Genomic DNA, 13,835 nt, shown 5'->3' with positions numbered 1-13,835 from the left:
TGTTGTTTAACTAAAGTCATTAATCACTTAGAGATCCTTGTGCTTTTTTTTCTGAGCAACTCATACTTTGTAATGCAGTTTCCTGGAGCCCTCTGTTTAATCTTGTCAAGTTTATTTTGATAGGCTCGAAGATTCAGTGTAACATATTATTTAAGTGGATACCAAATTAGTGCTAATCGCGGGGTCCTAGATATGAGTATGTTACGTCTTGTGGTGTCATTCAGCTGCGCGACCGAATTCTTATGAATGAACTCAGTTCTCTGTCTCTACATTGAACTCTGTCCTTCCTCTGCACTTGGGTTCCAACATTGCCAGCACACATTGCAACAGTAATGGACCCAGCAAGAGTTGAACCGCAACATTTTGATATCAGTCCTCTTTAGGTGAGAATGTCATCTATTCTCAAGTCCGCATTCCAAGTTTCTCAAGTCCACATTCTGAGCTTGTCAACATTCCAAAGTTCTGAAAGTCGGCAAAATCATCAAGGTTCTTAAAGTTTGCAGGTCTCTCCTAAGTTTTCAGGTCTCCCTGAGCCATTGAGTATTGGCTATAGGGAGGGGGCTGCTGTAATGAGCTTTTTGGGCTTGTGTAGGAAGCCAGAGAGCTTTGGGCTCTAAGGTTTGTAGAGCACTTGAAGTAGTCAATTGTCTAATGAGAATCATTAATCGTTTAGAGTTCCTTGTGTTTCTTCTTGAGTGACTCTCTCTTTATAATGTGGTCTCCTGGTGCTTTTTGTTTAAACTTCTGAAGTTTATTTTCATAGGCTTGGAGATTCCATGTTACTTGTATTATTTAAGTTGATGCCCAATTAGTGCAAATCAGGGGGTCCTAGTTTTTGATAATGTTACATCTTGCTCTGGTCACCGTCTCTACATTGAAGTCTATCTTTCCTCTACACTTGGTTTTTGACACTGCCAGCACACGTCGTGACACAATGTCAGACAAAGGAGATGATTATCAACTTCAAAAGAATTGGCCCTCACACCCCTCTTTACATTGGCAACGCAGCAGTGGAAGTTACGAGCAGTTTCAAACGCCTGGGAGTGCACATCTCATACAACCCCTCATGGTCCCAGAACACATCCTACACAATCAGGAAAGCTCACACAGTCCACGATCTGCAGCTGCACTCACACTGCGGTTTTTCACAGCCAATGAGTTCCCACTCCTGGAGTTCACCAACCAGCCATTTGCTGACATTCTTCAGGAGCGGTTTGGAAGACCTGTACCTCCGGAATGCAACCCTGCGCGGCCATGTAGACAGACAATTCCATGCCGGTGTCACTCACTGAAGCGTTACGGGAGAAGGAACATCAGAATTTCTCAGCAGTGAATGCAGCTGACAGAGGTCTCTGTACTTGAGCAATTTGTCTCTCTGTTTGTACTCGAGCTATCTCTCTCTCTCTCTCTCTCTCTCTTTCTTTTGATGATGGGAAGAATTGGCTAACGATTCTCAAGTTGGAGAATCTCAGAATAAAAAGCAACATGGCAGATTGTAACATCCTAATAGCAACTGTTTGTTTGGCTTGCCACTCACCTCTCTGGTAACCCTTCTTTGTCCCTTGTTAGAGAGAGGGAGAAAGCGTGTGGCATGTCGAACTGTCGGGTATACAATAGTTTCTGCCGGGGGTTTTGCTGTTGCTTGGTGGGTGGGTGGTGGGCAGTAAGGCTTTCTGCTGAGATGGGTAGGGCAGTGGGGGAGGTTGATGCCTTGCTGCTGCTTGTGCGTGGTAGGAGGGAGAAGGGGCTTTGGGGCACTAATGTTTTTCTGTCATTTATTCTTTGGGGCTCTGTTCTGTTTTCATGGATGTCTGTAAAGAGTAAGAATTTCAGGCTGTATACTGTACACACTCCCTGATATTACAATGGAACCATTTGGACCATTGGAACTTTCTGAAGAGAGCTGGACTCGTCATTGTCAATGCACACAAACTTCTACTGAGGTGCAGTAGAGAGCATCCTAACAAGCTGTGTCACTGCATGGTACAGAAACTGCAGTACAACAGAGAGGAAGGCTCTATGACAGGTAGTCAAAACTGCTCAACACATCACTGGCACCAGCCTACCTGCCATCAATGACATACATACAGAACAGTGCTGGGAAAAGGCCAGCAATATCATGAAGGATATCACACAACCTGTTCTGAACTGTTTGCTTCCACTTCCATCAGGGAAGAGGCTATGTGGCATCCATGCCAGGATCACCAGACTCGCGATAGCATGGTGATTAACACAATGCTATTACAGCTTGGGACACCAGAGTTCAGAGTTCAATTCTGACACCGTTTGTTAGAAGCTTGTACGCCGTTCCTGTGAGCGCATGGGTTTCCTCTGGGTGCTCTGGTTTCCTCCCACATTCCAAAGATGTACTGGTTTATAGGGTAATTGGTCACTTTAAATTATCCTGTGATTAGGCAAGGGTTAAATAGGTGGGTTGCTGGGCAATGGGGCTCATTGAGCCAGAAGTGCCCATTTCGCATTGTATCTTTAAATAAAATAAAAAATAAAAAACAGTTACTTTCCCCAAGCAGTAAGGCTGATCAACACCACCAACCACTAACCCACCCTACAACTCCCCCCCTTTTCTTCTTCTTCTTCTTCTTCTTCTTCTTCTTCTTCTTCTTCTTCTTCTTCTTCTTCTTGCGCCCTTACCTCCTGGTGGAGTCGTCGGGGCACCATCATGACAAGCTTTGCACCAGTCTGTGCCAACTCCCCCCTCCACACCTTTAATTTATCATTATCATTCAGTCACCTTATGTATAGACTTGTCTGAACCCTGCATCACTTTATGTACATACAAGCGATCTATGTGTATAAGCTATCTTATGTATTTATATTTATTTTGTTTTTTTATTATTGTGTTCTTTGTCTTATTGTGTTCTTTTGTACTGCATTGGATCCGGGGTAACAATTCTTTCCTTCTGACACTTGTGTATTGGAAATGACATTAAGCAACCTTGACTCTTGAATCTTGAATCAGATTGTGGACTGGGATCCCTCCATCCGGAGTACATAGTAATTGGAGTTGTGTAAAAGATTAGGCAGGATTCAGTATTGTATTTTGTGGAAGTCACGGGAAATCCCAGATTGGTCCCCATAACATCGATCTGATGTAATGGTTTTCCCCTCTTTGTGTTCTGTCCTAAACTCACAATGCTAACTTATACCATATTGCTGCTAGTAACCTGAGTTATCTCAAGAAGGGACAAAAAAGAATAGTTTGACATCATTGAAGCCAAGTTTCATTCGAAGAACTGACCAGTAGCCATCAATCATACTGTAATGGTTTCTGCTGTGATGCTTCAAGAAATCTAAGCAATTGAAAAAATACTCAAATCTGTTATGATGTTCTGAAGGAAGTTTACCTACCAGGAGCCTGCAATGAATATTGTGGAATTGAAACCAAACAGATTTGCACTACAACAAATGTTAAGGCACAATTTTGGTGCTGGTGTGTGAGTCATCATGACATTCAAACAAAATCAATTCTGAAGGTGCAAGAAGTTGGAGTCTTTTTAAAGTGTAGTCACTGTTCTCAGCCATACAGCTGCCAATTTGGACATAGGAAGTTCCTACAAATCTCAGTGCATTAGTGACTAGATAATCTGTTTGGGAAATGGGCACGAAAAGATTAAAATTTAGGGAGGGTCACCAGGAAGCCATAACTTTAAGACAGAGATGAGGCAAACATTTGTCTTTCGAAGTTGGGTTTGGTAAGACTGGAAAAGCAGAGATTTGGTTATTTTTAAGGAAGAGGTGGATAGGTTCTTGATAAGCAAAGGGGTGAAAGATTATCAGGAGTTGATCAATGTGGAATTAAGATTAGTTAGATAAATGCTGACCTTGAATAGCAGAGCAAACTCAAGGGATCAATTAGTTTATTGTTCATTTTCAATCTTTTTTTATTGATTTAAAATATAAGAATAAATACAAATCAGAGAAGTTATATCAAATATATATTTCAATAATACAAAGAAAGGAATATACACTGTCAAAATCGTGTATAATATAGTATTGCTAATATATAAAAGGAACCACAACTCCTCTTAACAGTTCATAAAAAAAAGACTCAAAATTTTTATTGTTGAAGAAAAAAACCCACTAAACTAACCCAAAACAAAAAAAGAAGACTGGGCAGTCCATTTGAGGATATAATTTACAAAAGAAAAGTGAAAAAAATACCTGCTGGTCAAATCTGAAACATCACGGAGAAGAAGAAAAAAGATTACCTAAAAAAATAAAAAAATAAAAATTTAAATCTTATGAAAATATTGAATGAAAGGTTGCTGGGTTTGCTCAAATTTAAAAGATGTATCAAAGTTTATTGTTGCTTCCAAATTGTGTGTTCATTTGAAATGTCCAAAGCTCCTTTCCAAAATATTGTGAGAATGATTTATTATATTGTTGAAATTGTGAAAATGTCTCTCAGATTAACATTTCATCCAAAAGGTGACTCCTCTTTCCCTTAGTGCTTTATACTTATGACAGTCTCCCTTTTTATGTTCAGCTTTTTGAATTGAGACATGACCCACAGTTCCCTCTTTCAGAAGAAGGTCATCAAATCACAGTTGCCATGGTAGCCTCAGCACTACTCATTGCTTTCATTTCTTTACTACTTTTAACCATTACAAGTGAAGTTTTTATCTTTCAAAATACTGACAAAGCATTTGAAGGATTGTTCTGTCTTTCATAATGAGTTCCAATTCTTTCCCAATACCTTTTTTCCCCTTCTCTTTTGTTTTCTAGATGGATATACAACAGATGATATTGAATTTCAGTGGACAGGTGGTAACTATGCAGTCACAGGAGTGGAGAAGATTGAATTGCCACAGTTTTCCATTGTTGAGCACAAACTTGTTTCAAAGAGAGCAGTTTTTGCCACAGGTAATCAGTTTGATAGTAAATATTTACTATAATTAAGGTGCTGAATTCCATGTGATTGTAAGGTCACAGACAGAAGTTGGTAGTTAGTGCGTCTATTTTTCAGGGTTGAATTAGATACAAGACACATCAATTTAACAGTGACAATGCCTGCCCTAGATCACTGCAGGGGTTATGTTAGTACCACTGCCAAATGTGGAGCGATTTTGTCGGCAGTGCCAGTAGACAGCTGAAGTAGACATTAGATTCTGTGAACATGAAAATTAGAAATCCAATTCTTGTTAATAAGAAATTAATCCACAATAAACAGATGCTGCCTGCCTTTTGATGATTATTCAATTACTATTGATGTCAATTCAGTGGTGTATGATTTTATAAAATGATTGGGCAAGAGAACAGCATATAAACACCACCCTTCCCCACTGCCACCTCTCGTAAGTCCTTCCTCATCATGAAATAGGGGACTGAAAGAATACCTAATTTACTTCCAACTCTGCTGTAAGGCCATTGGCCTGAGCCATTAACCCTGTTTCTCTCTCTTCCCTGATGTTGGCAGAGTTATATCCAGTAATTTCACTTTTTTCATCAGCAATTACTTAATTTTGAATTTGTGCACATTCTATCCAAGAGCTGTCAAAAGACATTAGTCTCAGTTGTAAATGTTGGTTAATAGTTGTAGTCGGTCCACTTTAGTAAGAAAAGTCCATTTAAATTTTTCAGATTTCATTTAGAAAAATCTATTAAAAGGTGACATTAGATCTCATTAGATTCCAAAATCAACTTAAAGCTACAGTGATTACAACAAAAGGATAGATGTATGGTTGCTGATTGAGTTTCTCCATAGCTTGAAGTTGATAATTGGAATCTAATGAAATTATTTTTTTGTGTCTGAATTGCTTTGAATTAAATTGGTCACCCATATAATTTGTTGGTGTTCATTAGAATGCAGTGTCAACAAATGAACCCAGTTTGCATGACCATTCTCCAGTTGATTGAATTCTGGCCTAATAAAGAGAATAAAACTGCATAATCTCAGTCCTTCTCATTGCTTTTAAATGATCTGCCAAACTAGGTGAGACTTAAAACTTGGTAAAACCATATGGATGTAAGGCAAAATAAGGACAATAAAGTTTGTCTCCTCTTTGCACTTGAGGAGGACAGACCATTTGTATGCAACACTATAAGATAAATTAGTAAGGCTTTGCACAATCTTTACTGTCAATCTTCCTCTGATCTCTAGAGCCAGGCAATCTCTTAACTTAATGCACGATAACAGTAATATTTGCTCCAATGATTCAGTATATAGAACATATCAGTAGATACTGGCCCTTCAGCCCATCATGGGATGCTGACTCTTCAAACCTACTCCCAGATTAATCTGACCCTTTCCTTCCAACATAGCCCTCTATTTTTCTTTCATCTATGTGCATATTTAAGAGCCTGTTAAATGTCCCTAATGTATCTGTGCACCATCCTACCACCACCCCAGGCAACACATTCCATACACCTCCCACTCTTGGTGTAAAAAACCTGCCTCTTACAACCCCCTATATTTTCTTCCCTGTGCTTTAAATTTATACCCTTTGCTATTAGCCCTTTTCTACCCTGGGATAAAGTTCCTGGCTGTCTACTCAATCTATGCTACTTATCATCTTTTACTCTTCTATCCTATCAGCTCTCAGCTTCTTCCTCTCCAAAGAGAAAAGCCCTAGTTCAGTCAACCTATTCTCATAAATCAAGCTTTCTAATCCAGATATCAACCTGATAAATCTCCTCTGCACTATCTCTAAAGCGTTCACGCTCTTTCTATAATCATGCAACCAGAACTAAACATAATGTTCCTCATGTGATATCAAGACTGCACATATTTTTTTTAATTATGCAATCATTGGGATATAATTAAGTTTTCACAAGATTTTTACATTCTTGAAAGAAAATCTCAACTCTGGCAACTTAATTTGAACTCAAAAAGGCCATCAATCCTTCCAATTCCTAAAGAGAAAGTGGAATGAACAAGGGGAGAGACGTTTCTTCGATGACCTACTGTTCTAATCCTTTCCATATTAAGATACTTGCTTTGACACAAGGAAAGAACATCAATCTGCATGCATGTTCCAACAACTCAACTTTCACCAGATTGGCAGAGGTCAAGTGGAGACAGGGCACCTGTCGTGCAAATAACACAGAACAGAAATTACTTATGGAACACTGATTGAAGCATTGTTGTCTATCATGGGTCCCTACTATCCCAGCATAGTAAAATTATACTAAAACTGTAAACTAGACTTTTCACATGAGTGATGTAGTAATAACCTAGGTCCAGCTAGCCTACTATCTTGCTTCCCACTGCTGTCCTGGTGAAATATTAGTTAAATTATTATCAGGTCAGATTTTGTGCTTGCAAGCAGAGAGGACTTGCGAGCTGGAAACATTATTTAATATAATTAGCTGCTTTTCCAGTTTCATGCTGAATGCCCACAATCCTTTTGAACTACCATCTGAGAGCAACTGACAATCCCATTTCTTATTTTAGACCATAAGACATAGGAGCAGACTTAGGCCATCTGGCCCATCGAGTCTGCTCCACTATTCAATCATGGCTGATCCTTTTTTTTATCTCCTCCTCAGCCTTCTCCCCATAACCTTTGATGCCATGTCCAGTCAAGAACCTATCAATACACCAAGCCTTAAATACACCAATGACCTGGCCTCCACAGCTGCATGTGGCAACAAACTCCACAAAATCACCACCCTTCAGCTAAAGAAATTTCTCCGCATCTCTGTTTTGAAAGGGCACCCCTCTATCCTGAGGCTGTGCCCTCTTGTCCTAGACTCTCCCACCATGGGGAACATCCTTACCACATCTACTCAGTCTAGACCTTTCAGCATTTGGAAGATTTCAGTGAGATCCCCCCTCCATCCTTCTGAATTCCAGTGAGTACAGACCCAGAGCCATCAAATATTCCTAGTATGATAACCCTTTAATTCCTGGAATAATCCTTGAAAACCTTCTCTGGACCCTCTCCAATGCTAGCATATCTTCTTACCCATTCTCCTAAACTGTCTAAGTCCTTCTGCAGCCTACCTGTTTCCTCAACACTACCTGCTCCTCCATAAATCTTTGTATCATCTGCAAACTTGGCAACAAAGCCATCTATTCTATCATCTATATCATTCATATACAACATAAAAAGAAGTGGTCCCAACACCGGCTCCTGTGGAACAGCACAAATCACTGGCAGCCAACCAGGAAAGGATCCTTTTATTCCCACTCACTGCCTCCTACCAATCAGCAAATTTTCTAACCATGATAGTATCTTCCTTGTAATACCATGGGCCCTCAACTTGGTAAACAGCATCATGTGCGGCACCTTGTCAAAGGCCTTCTGAAAGTCCAAATATACAACATCCACTGCATCCCTTTTATCTATCCTACTTGTAATCTCCTCAAAGAATTCCAACAGGTTCATCAGGCAGGATTTTCCTTGAAGGAAACCATGCTGACTTTGTACTCTTGTCCTGTGTCACTAAGTACTCCATCACCTCATCCTTAACAATTGACTCTAACATCATCCCAACCACTGAGGTCAGGCTAACTGGTCTGTAATTTCCTTTCTGCTGCCTTCCTCCTTTCTTAAAGAGTGGAGTGACATTTGCAATTTTCCAGTCCCCTGTACCATGCCAGAGTCAAATGATTTCCAAATGTCATTTCTAATGCCACCACAATCTCTGACGCTACTTCTTTCAGAACCTTAGGATGCAGTTCATCTGGTCCAGGTGACTTATGTATCTTTAGGTCTTTCAACCTTTTGAGCACTTTCTCTCTTGTAATAGTAACTGCACCCACTTCTCTTCCTTCATACACTACATCAGGCACACTGCTGGTGTCCTCCACAGTGAAGACTGATGCAACAAACTCAGTTAGTTCATCAGCCATCTCCTTGTCCCACATTATTATATCTCCTGCCTTATTTTCTAGTGATCCTATACTCTACTTTCATTTCTCTTTTATTTTTAACATATTTGAAAAAGCTTTTACTATCCACTTTGATATTATTTGCTCTTGCTTTCATATTTCATCTTTTCCCTTCTAATGAATTTTTTATTTTCTCTCTGTAGGTTTTTAAAAACTTCCCAATCCTCTATATTCCCACTAATTTTTGTTTTTTCGTTTGATTTCCCTTGTCCCTTCCTAAATGGTACTATCTTTCCATTTGAGTATTTCTTCATTTTGGAATACGTGTCCTGCATCTCCCTCATTTTTCCCAGAAATGCACACCAATGCTGCCAGCAGCTCCTTCCAATTTACTTTGGTCAACTCCTCTCTCATACCACTGAAATACTGCTGCATCAGACTTTACTTTCCCCCTATCAAATTTCAAGTTGAACTCAATCATATTGTGATCATTGTTCCTAAGGGTTCTTTTACCTTAAGTTCCCTAATCACCTCCGGTTCATTACATAACACCCAATCCAGTAGAGCTGATCCCCTAGTAGGCCCCATGACAAACTGCTCTACAAAGCTCTTTCTTAGGCATTCAACAGACTCACTTCCTTGAGATCCATCACCAACCTGATTTTCCCACTCAACCTGCGTGTTAAAATCTCCCATGACTACCATAACATTGCTCTTTTGAGTCACCGTTTCTATTTCCTTTTGTAACCTGTGGTCCACATCCCAGCCACTGTTGGGAGGCCTGTGTATAATTTACTTGTAGCATAGCAAATTATTCTCTCTCGCATGCCCATCAAAGTCCATTTGAACCCAACAGTGCTCATCTGGGATGAGGGTGGACACAGAAAGATCTGGAGGAAATCGATGTGGGCACAAGGGCAACAGGCAATTTTCATATAAACAGCACCCAGGTCAAGTTAGATCCCAGGACCCTGACACTGAGGCAGAAGTGCTATCTGTTGTGGCACTGCACCACTTGCTTTGATGCCATTTCCAAAATTCTGCAGATGTTTTATGTGGTTATCGATCTTGTTTCCTTCTCTACATCTGCTGCTGACCTGCTTAATATTTCCAGAATTTTCTGACCTTATTCCTGCAAAACATTTTGTAGATGAGTATTTGAGCAGACTGTGACACCACAGAGGTTTAGTGATGCCTTTTGAAATCAGCAGATACATAATGCATTGTTTTATTTACAGTAAATTATACAGATTGTAGAATTAGTGAAAATAACTGTTGGAACCAGCACAGCCAATCTTTATGCATTTAAAAAGACCCATCCTATGAAAAATGATGAAAGAATGAAAGAGAAAATAGAACAAACTTGCATGTCCCTTTTGATTGGACAATGCACATCACAGTTAGGACATTTAGAACAAACTCTGAAATGAGTTGACACTTGATTGAAGCACTTTGAGAAACCTGCTGGGGCTTGCAGACACAAGAGACGACAGATTCTGGAATCTGTAGCAACAAACAGCCTGCTGGAAGAACTCAGCAGGTCAAGTATTATCAATGGAAGGAAAAGAATAGTTGACATTTGAGGTCAAAAACCTTACATCAGGACTTGAGCGCTTCAAAATAAGTTCTTCCATTGCTAGGCTTTTCACCTTCAGCTGCCTTGTGCATTAGCAGTCACTCTTAGATTAAGGTTTAGAAAGGGATTAAGGATTGTTCTTAATGAGGATGTTATATATTATTCCCACTGGACTGGGAATCCTAAACAAGATGTCATAGCTACTTAGAGCTACTTCATTCAGAACACTGACTTGGTAGTAAGTCACATTTTTCCCTTCAAACTGAAAATTTAAATCAGGATAATTTGAAATAGTATGTGGTATTCATAAGATTTTGTGAGGCAGAGACAATATGGATAGATGGGAAAGGTAGTACAGTATATCAGTTATGATCTAATTGAATGGTAGAACAGATTCTAAAGCTATCACGTAACACACAAAAATTGACATTCACATTTAATTGAATGTTTTTATCTTTTAGGTTCTTATCCAAGACTATCACTGAGTTTTCGACTTAAAAGAAATATCGGCTACTTCATCCTGCAAACATACATGCCATCGACCTTAATCACAATTTTGTCATGGGTCTCCTTCTGGATCAATTATGATGCTTCTGCTGCAAGAGTTGCACTAGGTATTCATCTACTAGTCAGTAATCTAGATCTGTGCTTGGGATATAAAACATGGGTCTCAGTAATGGAGATGAGAGAATAGAGCATAATTCCTGATAGAATATGAGATGCAAGCCCTGCCGATAAATCTGGATAGTTGGGAACAGCAGAATAGGATAATAGAGGTGTTTATTAATTGCTTGAAAACTTTCATTCACAATAACACATCCTCTGTCCCTCGCCCATGCACACCAGCACCTTTTCCTGGGGTCTGCTCTAACAGTAATGGGTGTGACAAAGTTTATTAGCACTCATCACCTAAATACAGTTAACACTAATTGATATAAATCACTTGGGTAAAATTAACACATGTAACCCTATGGGGTACTTAGAACAATTAAAGCAGAGCAAATGTGGCTGCTGTGGTTTAAGCAGAACGTGATGAGAAGTGATGAGAATCTCATAAAATAAGCACTAGATTATCATATATCACAGCACAGCTGTAATGGGGACTCCCTGCCAGGAATTCTCACTTCCGCAGTTCTTTCAGGTCCTGACTGAAAATTCATTCAGATGAAATGTCATTCCCCCCCCCCCCCCACCAGTTTGATTATAATTGGATCTTACTGTTGTTGTGGGTGGGGGAGGCTCTGGGCAAGAAGTGTGCTATAAGATGATGAGGACTTCATTTAAAAAGGATCTTGTCTTGTGATGCAGATTAGAATTTTGTCCATTTCCTGCAAAGTTTGTCAATGAAGGACATCATCTTCACCTATCCCCCTCCTATTTTTTTCCAAGTTTATTATCACTGACGTATGTGGTGAAATTTGCTGTTTTGTGACAGAGTACAGTCAAAGACATAAAAGTTAGAAGTTACTAAATATAAATAAGTCAATAGTGTGAAGGAGGTATAATAAGGTAGTGTTCATGGCTTCATGAACTGTTGAGGAATCTGATACTGGAGAGAAAAAGCTGTTCCTAAAACATTGACTTTGTCTCAGGTTCCAATACCTCCTCTGAGTCTTTTCCCTTTGCATCTCTCAGTTTGGTCCATTTCTTCATGCCATATAGAAATTCTCATTATCTAAAAAAATCTCCAACCAAGAATCCAGCTTGCCCTCCCTTCCTGCTTCTGCCTATCGCCGTTGGAAACAATCTACAGATAGGAAGCTGGCTTCCATGTGTTTACTGATGACTTCCGTTTCCAACTCTTTGAAATCTCTTGTCTATTCACTGCTGTCTCAGTGGTATCAAACGTATTGCTCATCATCCAGCCTTGGGTTCATCACATCATCCAACAATGGGAAGAAATGAGGCTTTGTGTCCTTATCACTGATCCCATCCATCACCGACTTTTTTTTCCCAGATTGAATCAGGTTGCTCATAACCTGAGCATCCTTTTGGAATCCATCTTGAGTTTCTAATCATATAACTTCTCCATCACAAAGACTGCCTACTTCTGCTATATCTCAGGTCTTTCTGAAACCCTCACTCATACCTTTGTATGCTCCAGATTTGACTGCTCCAAAGCTCTTCCAACTCACCCCAAGAATTTGACCTCATCCAAATCTCTGCTTCAATCCAGCATGTTCTCCTCAGGCGTGATCCCTGAAGTACATCATCCCTTAATTCCCCCATGTCCTCCAATCTGTCCACATATTCAGACCATGGTCTCACAAATCTTATTTTCTCTTCATCTCTTTATTGTCTGGTTTGCCTAGCACTACCAAAAATCCTGTCTCTTCACTTCCTCTTCTTTCTTCAGATCCTATTTAAGACATTATTGACTAAATTTTTATGATGGTTATGAGGCTTTGATTGTGCCTCTGTAAAGCACTTAAGATTTTTTGAGTTAAAGGCACCACATCAACACAAATTCTAATGATTGCATGCAATGCAAGTTCCTTTTTATATGTTATAGATATTTTAATGTCATCTGTTGATTGTTATTATTTTACAGGAATCACAACTGTACTTACCATGACAACTATCAGCACCCACCTCAGGGAAACCCTTCCCAAGATCCCCTACGTTAAGGCCATTGATATTTACTTGATGGGTTGTTTTGTCTTTGTATTCCTGGCTTTATTGGAGTACGCATTTGTTAACTATATATTCTTTGGAAGAGGGCCACAGCTTCAGAAGAAAGCAGCTGAGAAAGACACTCAGACCCAAATGAAAGGAAGGCTGGGAAACAACAAAGCTCAGGTAAAAAAAAATGGAACATTTTGGAACTTACTGTGCGAGTGTGTAAAATGAACAAAAATTATCTCAGCTTTACCAATATTTCTGGCTTCTTTTCTATCTTAGAGGTTGAGGAATTGTTCATTCCTTCTGATTTCATCTAGAAATGGAGATGAAGGATAACTAAGTTGATAAAAATGTGCAATGTGACTTAATCCTACAGAAAATGTTTCTTTTTAGAAAGCAGAAATATGCTTTTGTACATTAGGCATAATTAATGTGAACCTATCTGTCTGTTTGGGTGAAAGATGGTCCAAGTTGATTACTTCTCTTGGAAATTATGCTTACATTTAACAAAAAATAAAAGGCGATTAGCACATTGGAGATTTTCATTGGGCATTTATATTACCTCTGTGTAAATCTCAAATTCACTGCCCAAGGCAACTCTAATATTCGGAGATGGGAATTTATCTTCTGAACACAAACTGCAGAAAGACATTTATCATCACAAACTGTTTCTGAATTAATAACACTGAAATTCCTAATATTGTGTTCTATGTTGTGGCATTATTAATGAGTAGCATAATGATAACAATTGTAGGAGACTGTTGCAAATCTCTCTACATGTAGTACAAGCAGATTATCCAAGGGTAGAGAATGTGTTAGGTGACATATTGTGTGATCAGA

At 39.3% G+C, this 13,835-nt stretch overlaps 1 protein-coding gene across 1 annotated transcript in view; it reads left to right on the top strand.

Moving 5' to 3' along the window:
* The window catches only part of gabrb1 (gamma-aminobutyric acid type A receptor subunit beta1), a 263,066-nt gene that overhangs the window by 197,285 nt on the left and 51,946 nt on the right, over window positions 1–13,835 (top strand). The window contains exons 6-8 of the mRNA XM_073064715.1: window positions 4,747–4,884; window positions 10,835–10,987; window positions 12,925–13,172. Coding sequence (XP_072920816.1) covers window positions 4,747–4,884; window positions 10,835–10,987; window positions 12,925–13,172 — 539 coding nt within the window. The remainder of the gene's footprint in view (window positions 1–4,746; window positions 4,885–10,834; window positions 10,988–12,924; window positions 13,173–13,835) is intronic.

Source organism: Hemitrygon akajei, chromosome 13, assembly GCF_048418815.1.
Source record: "Hemitrygon akajei chromosome 13, sHemAka1.3, whole genome shotgun sequence".
In the NCBI taxonomy this organism is placed as follows: Eukaryota; Metazoa; Chordata; class Chondrichthyes; order Myliobatiformes; family Dasyatidae; genus Hemitrygon; species Hemitrygon akajei.
This window is presented reverse-complemented; position numbering and strand designations above follow the sequence as displayed.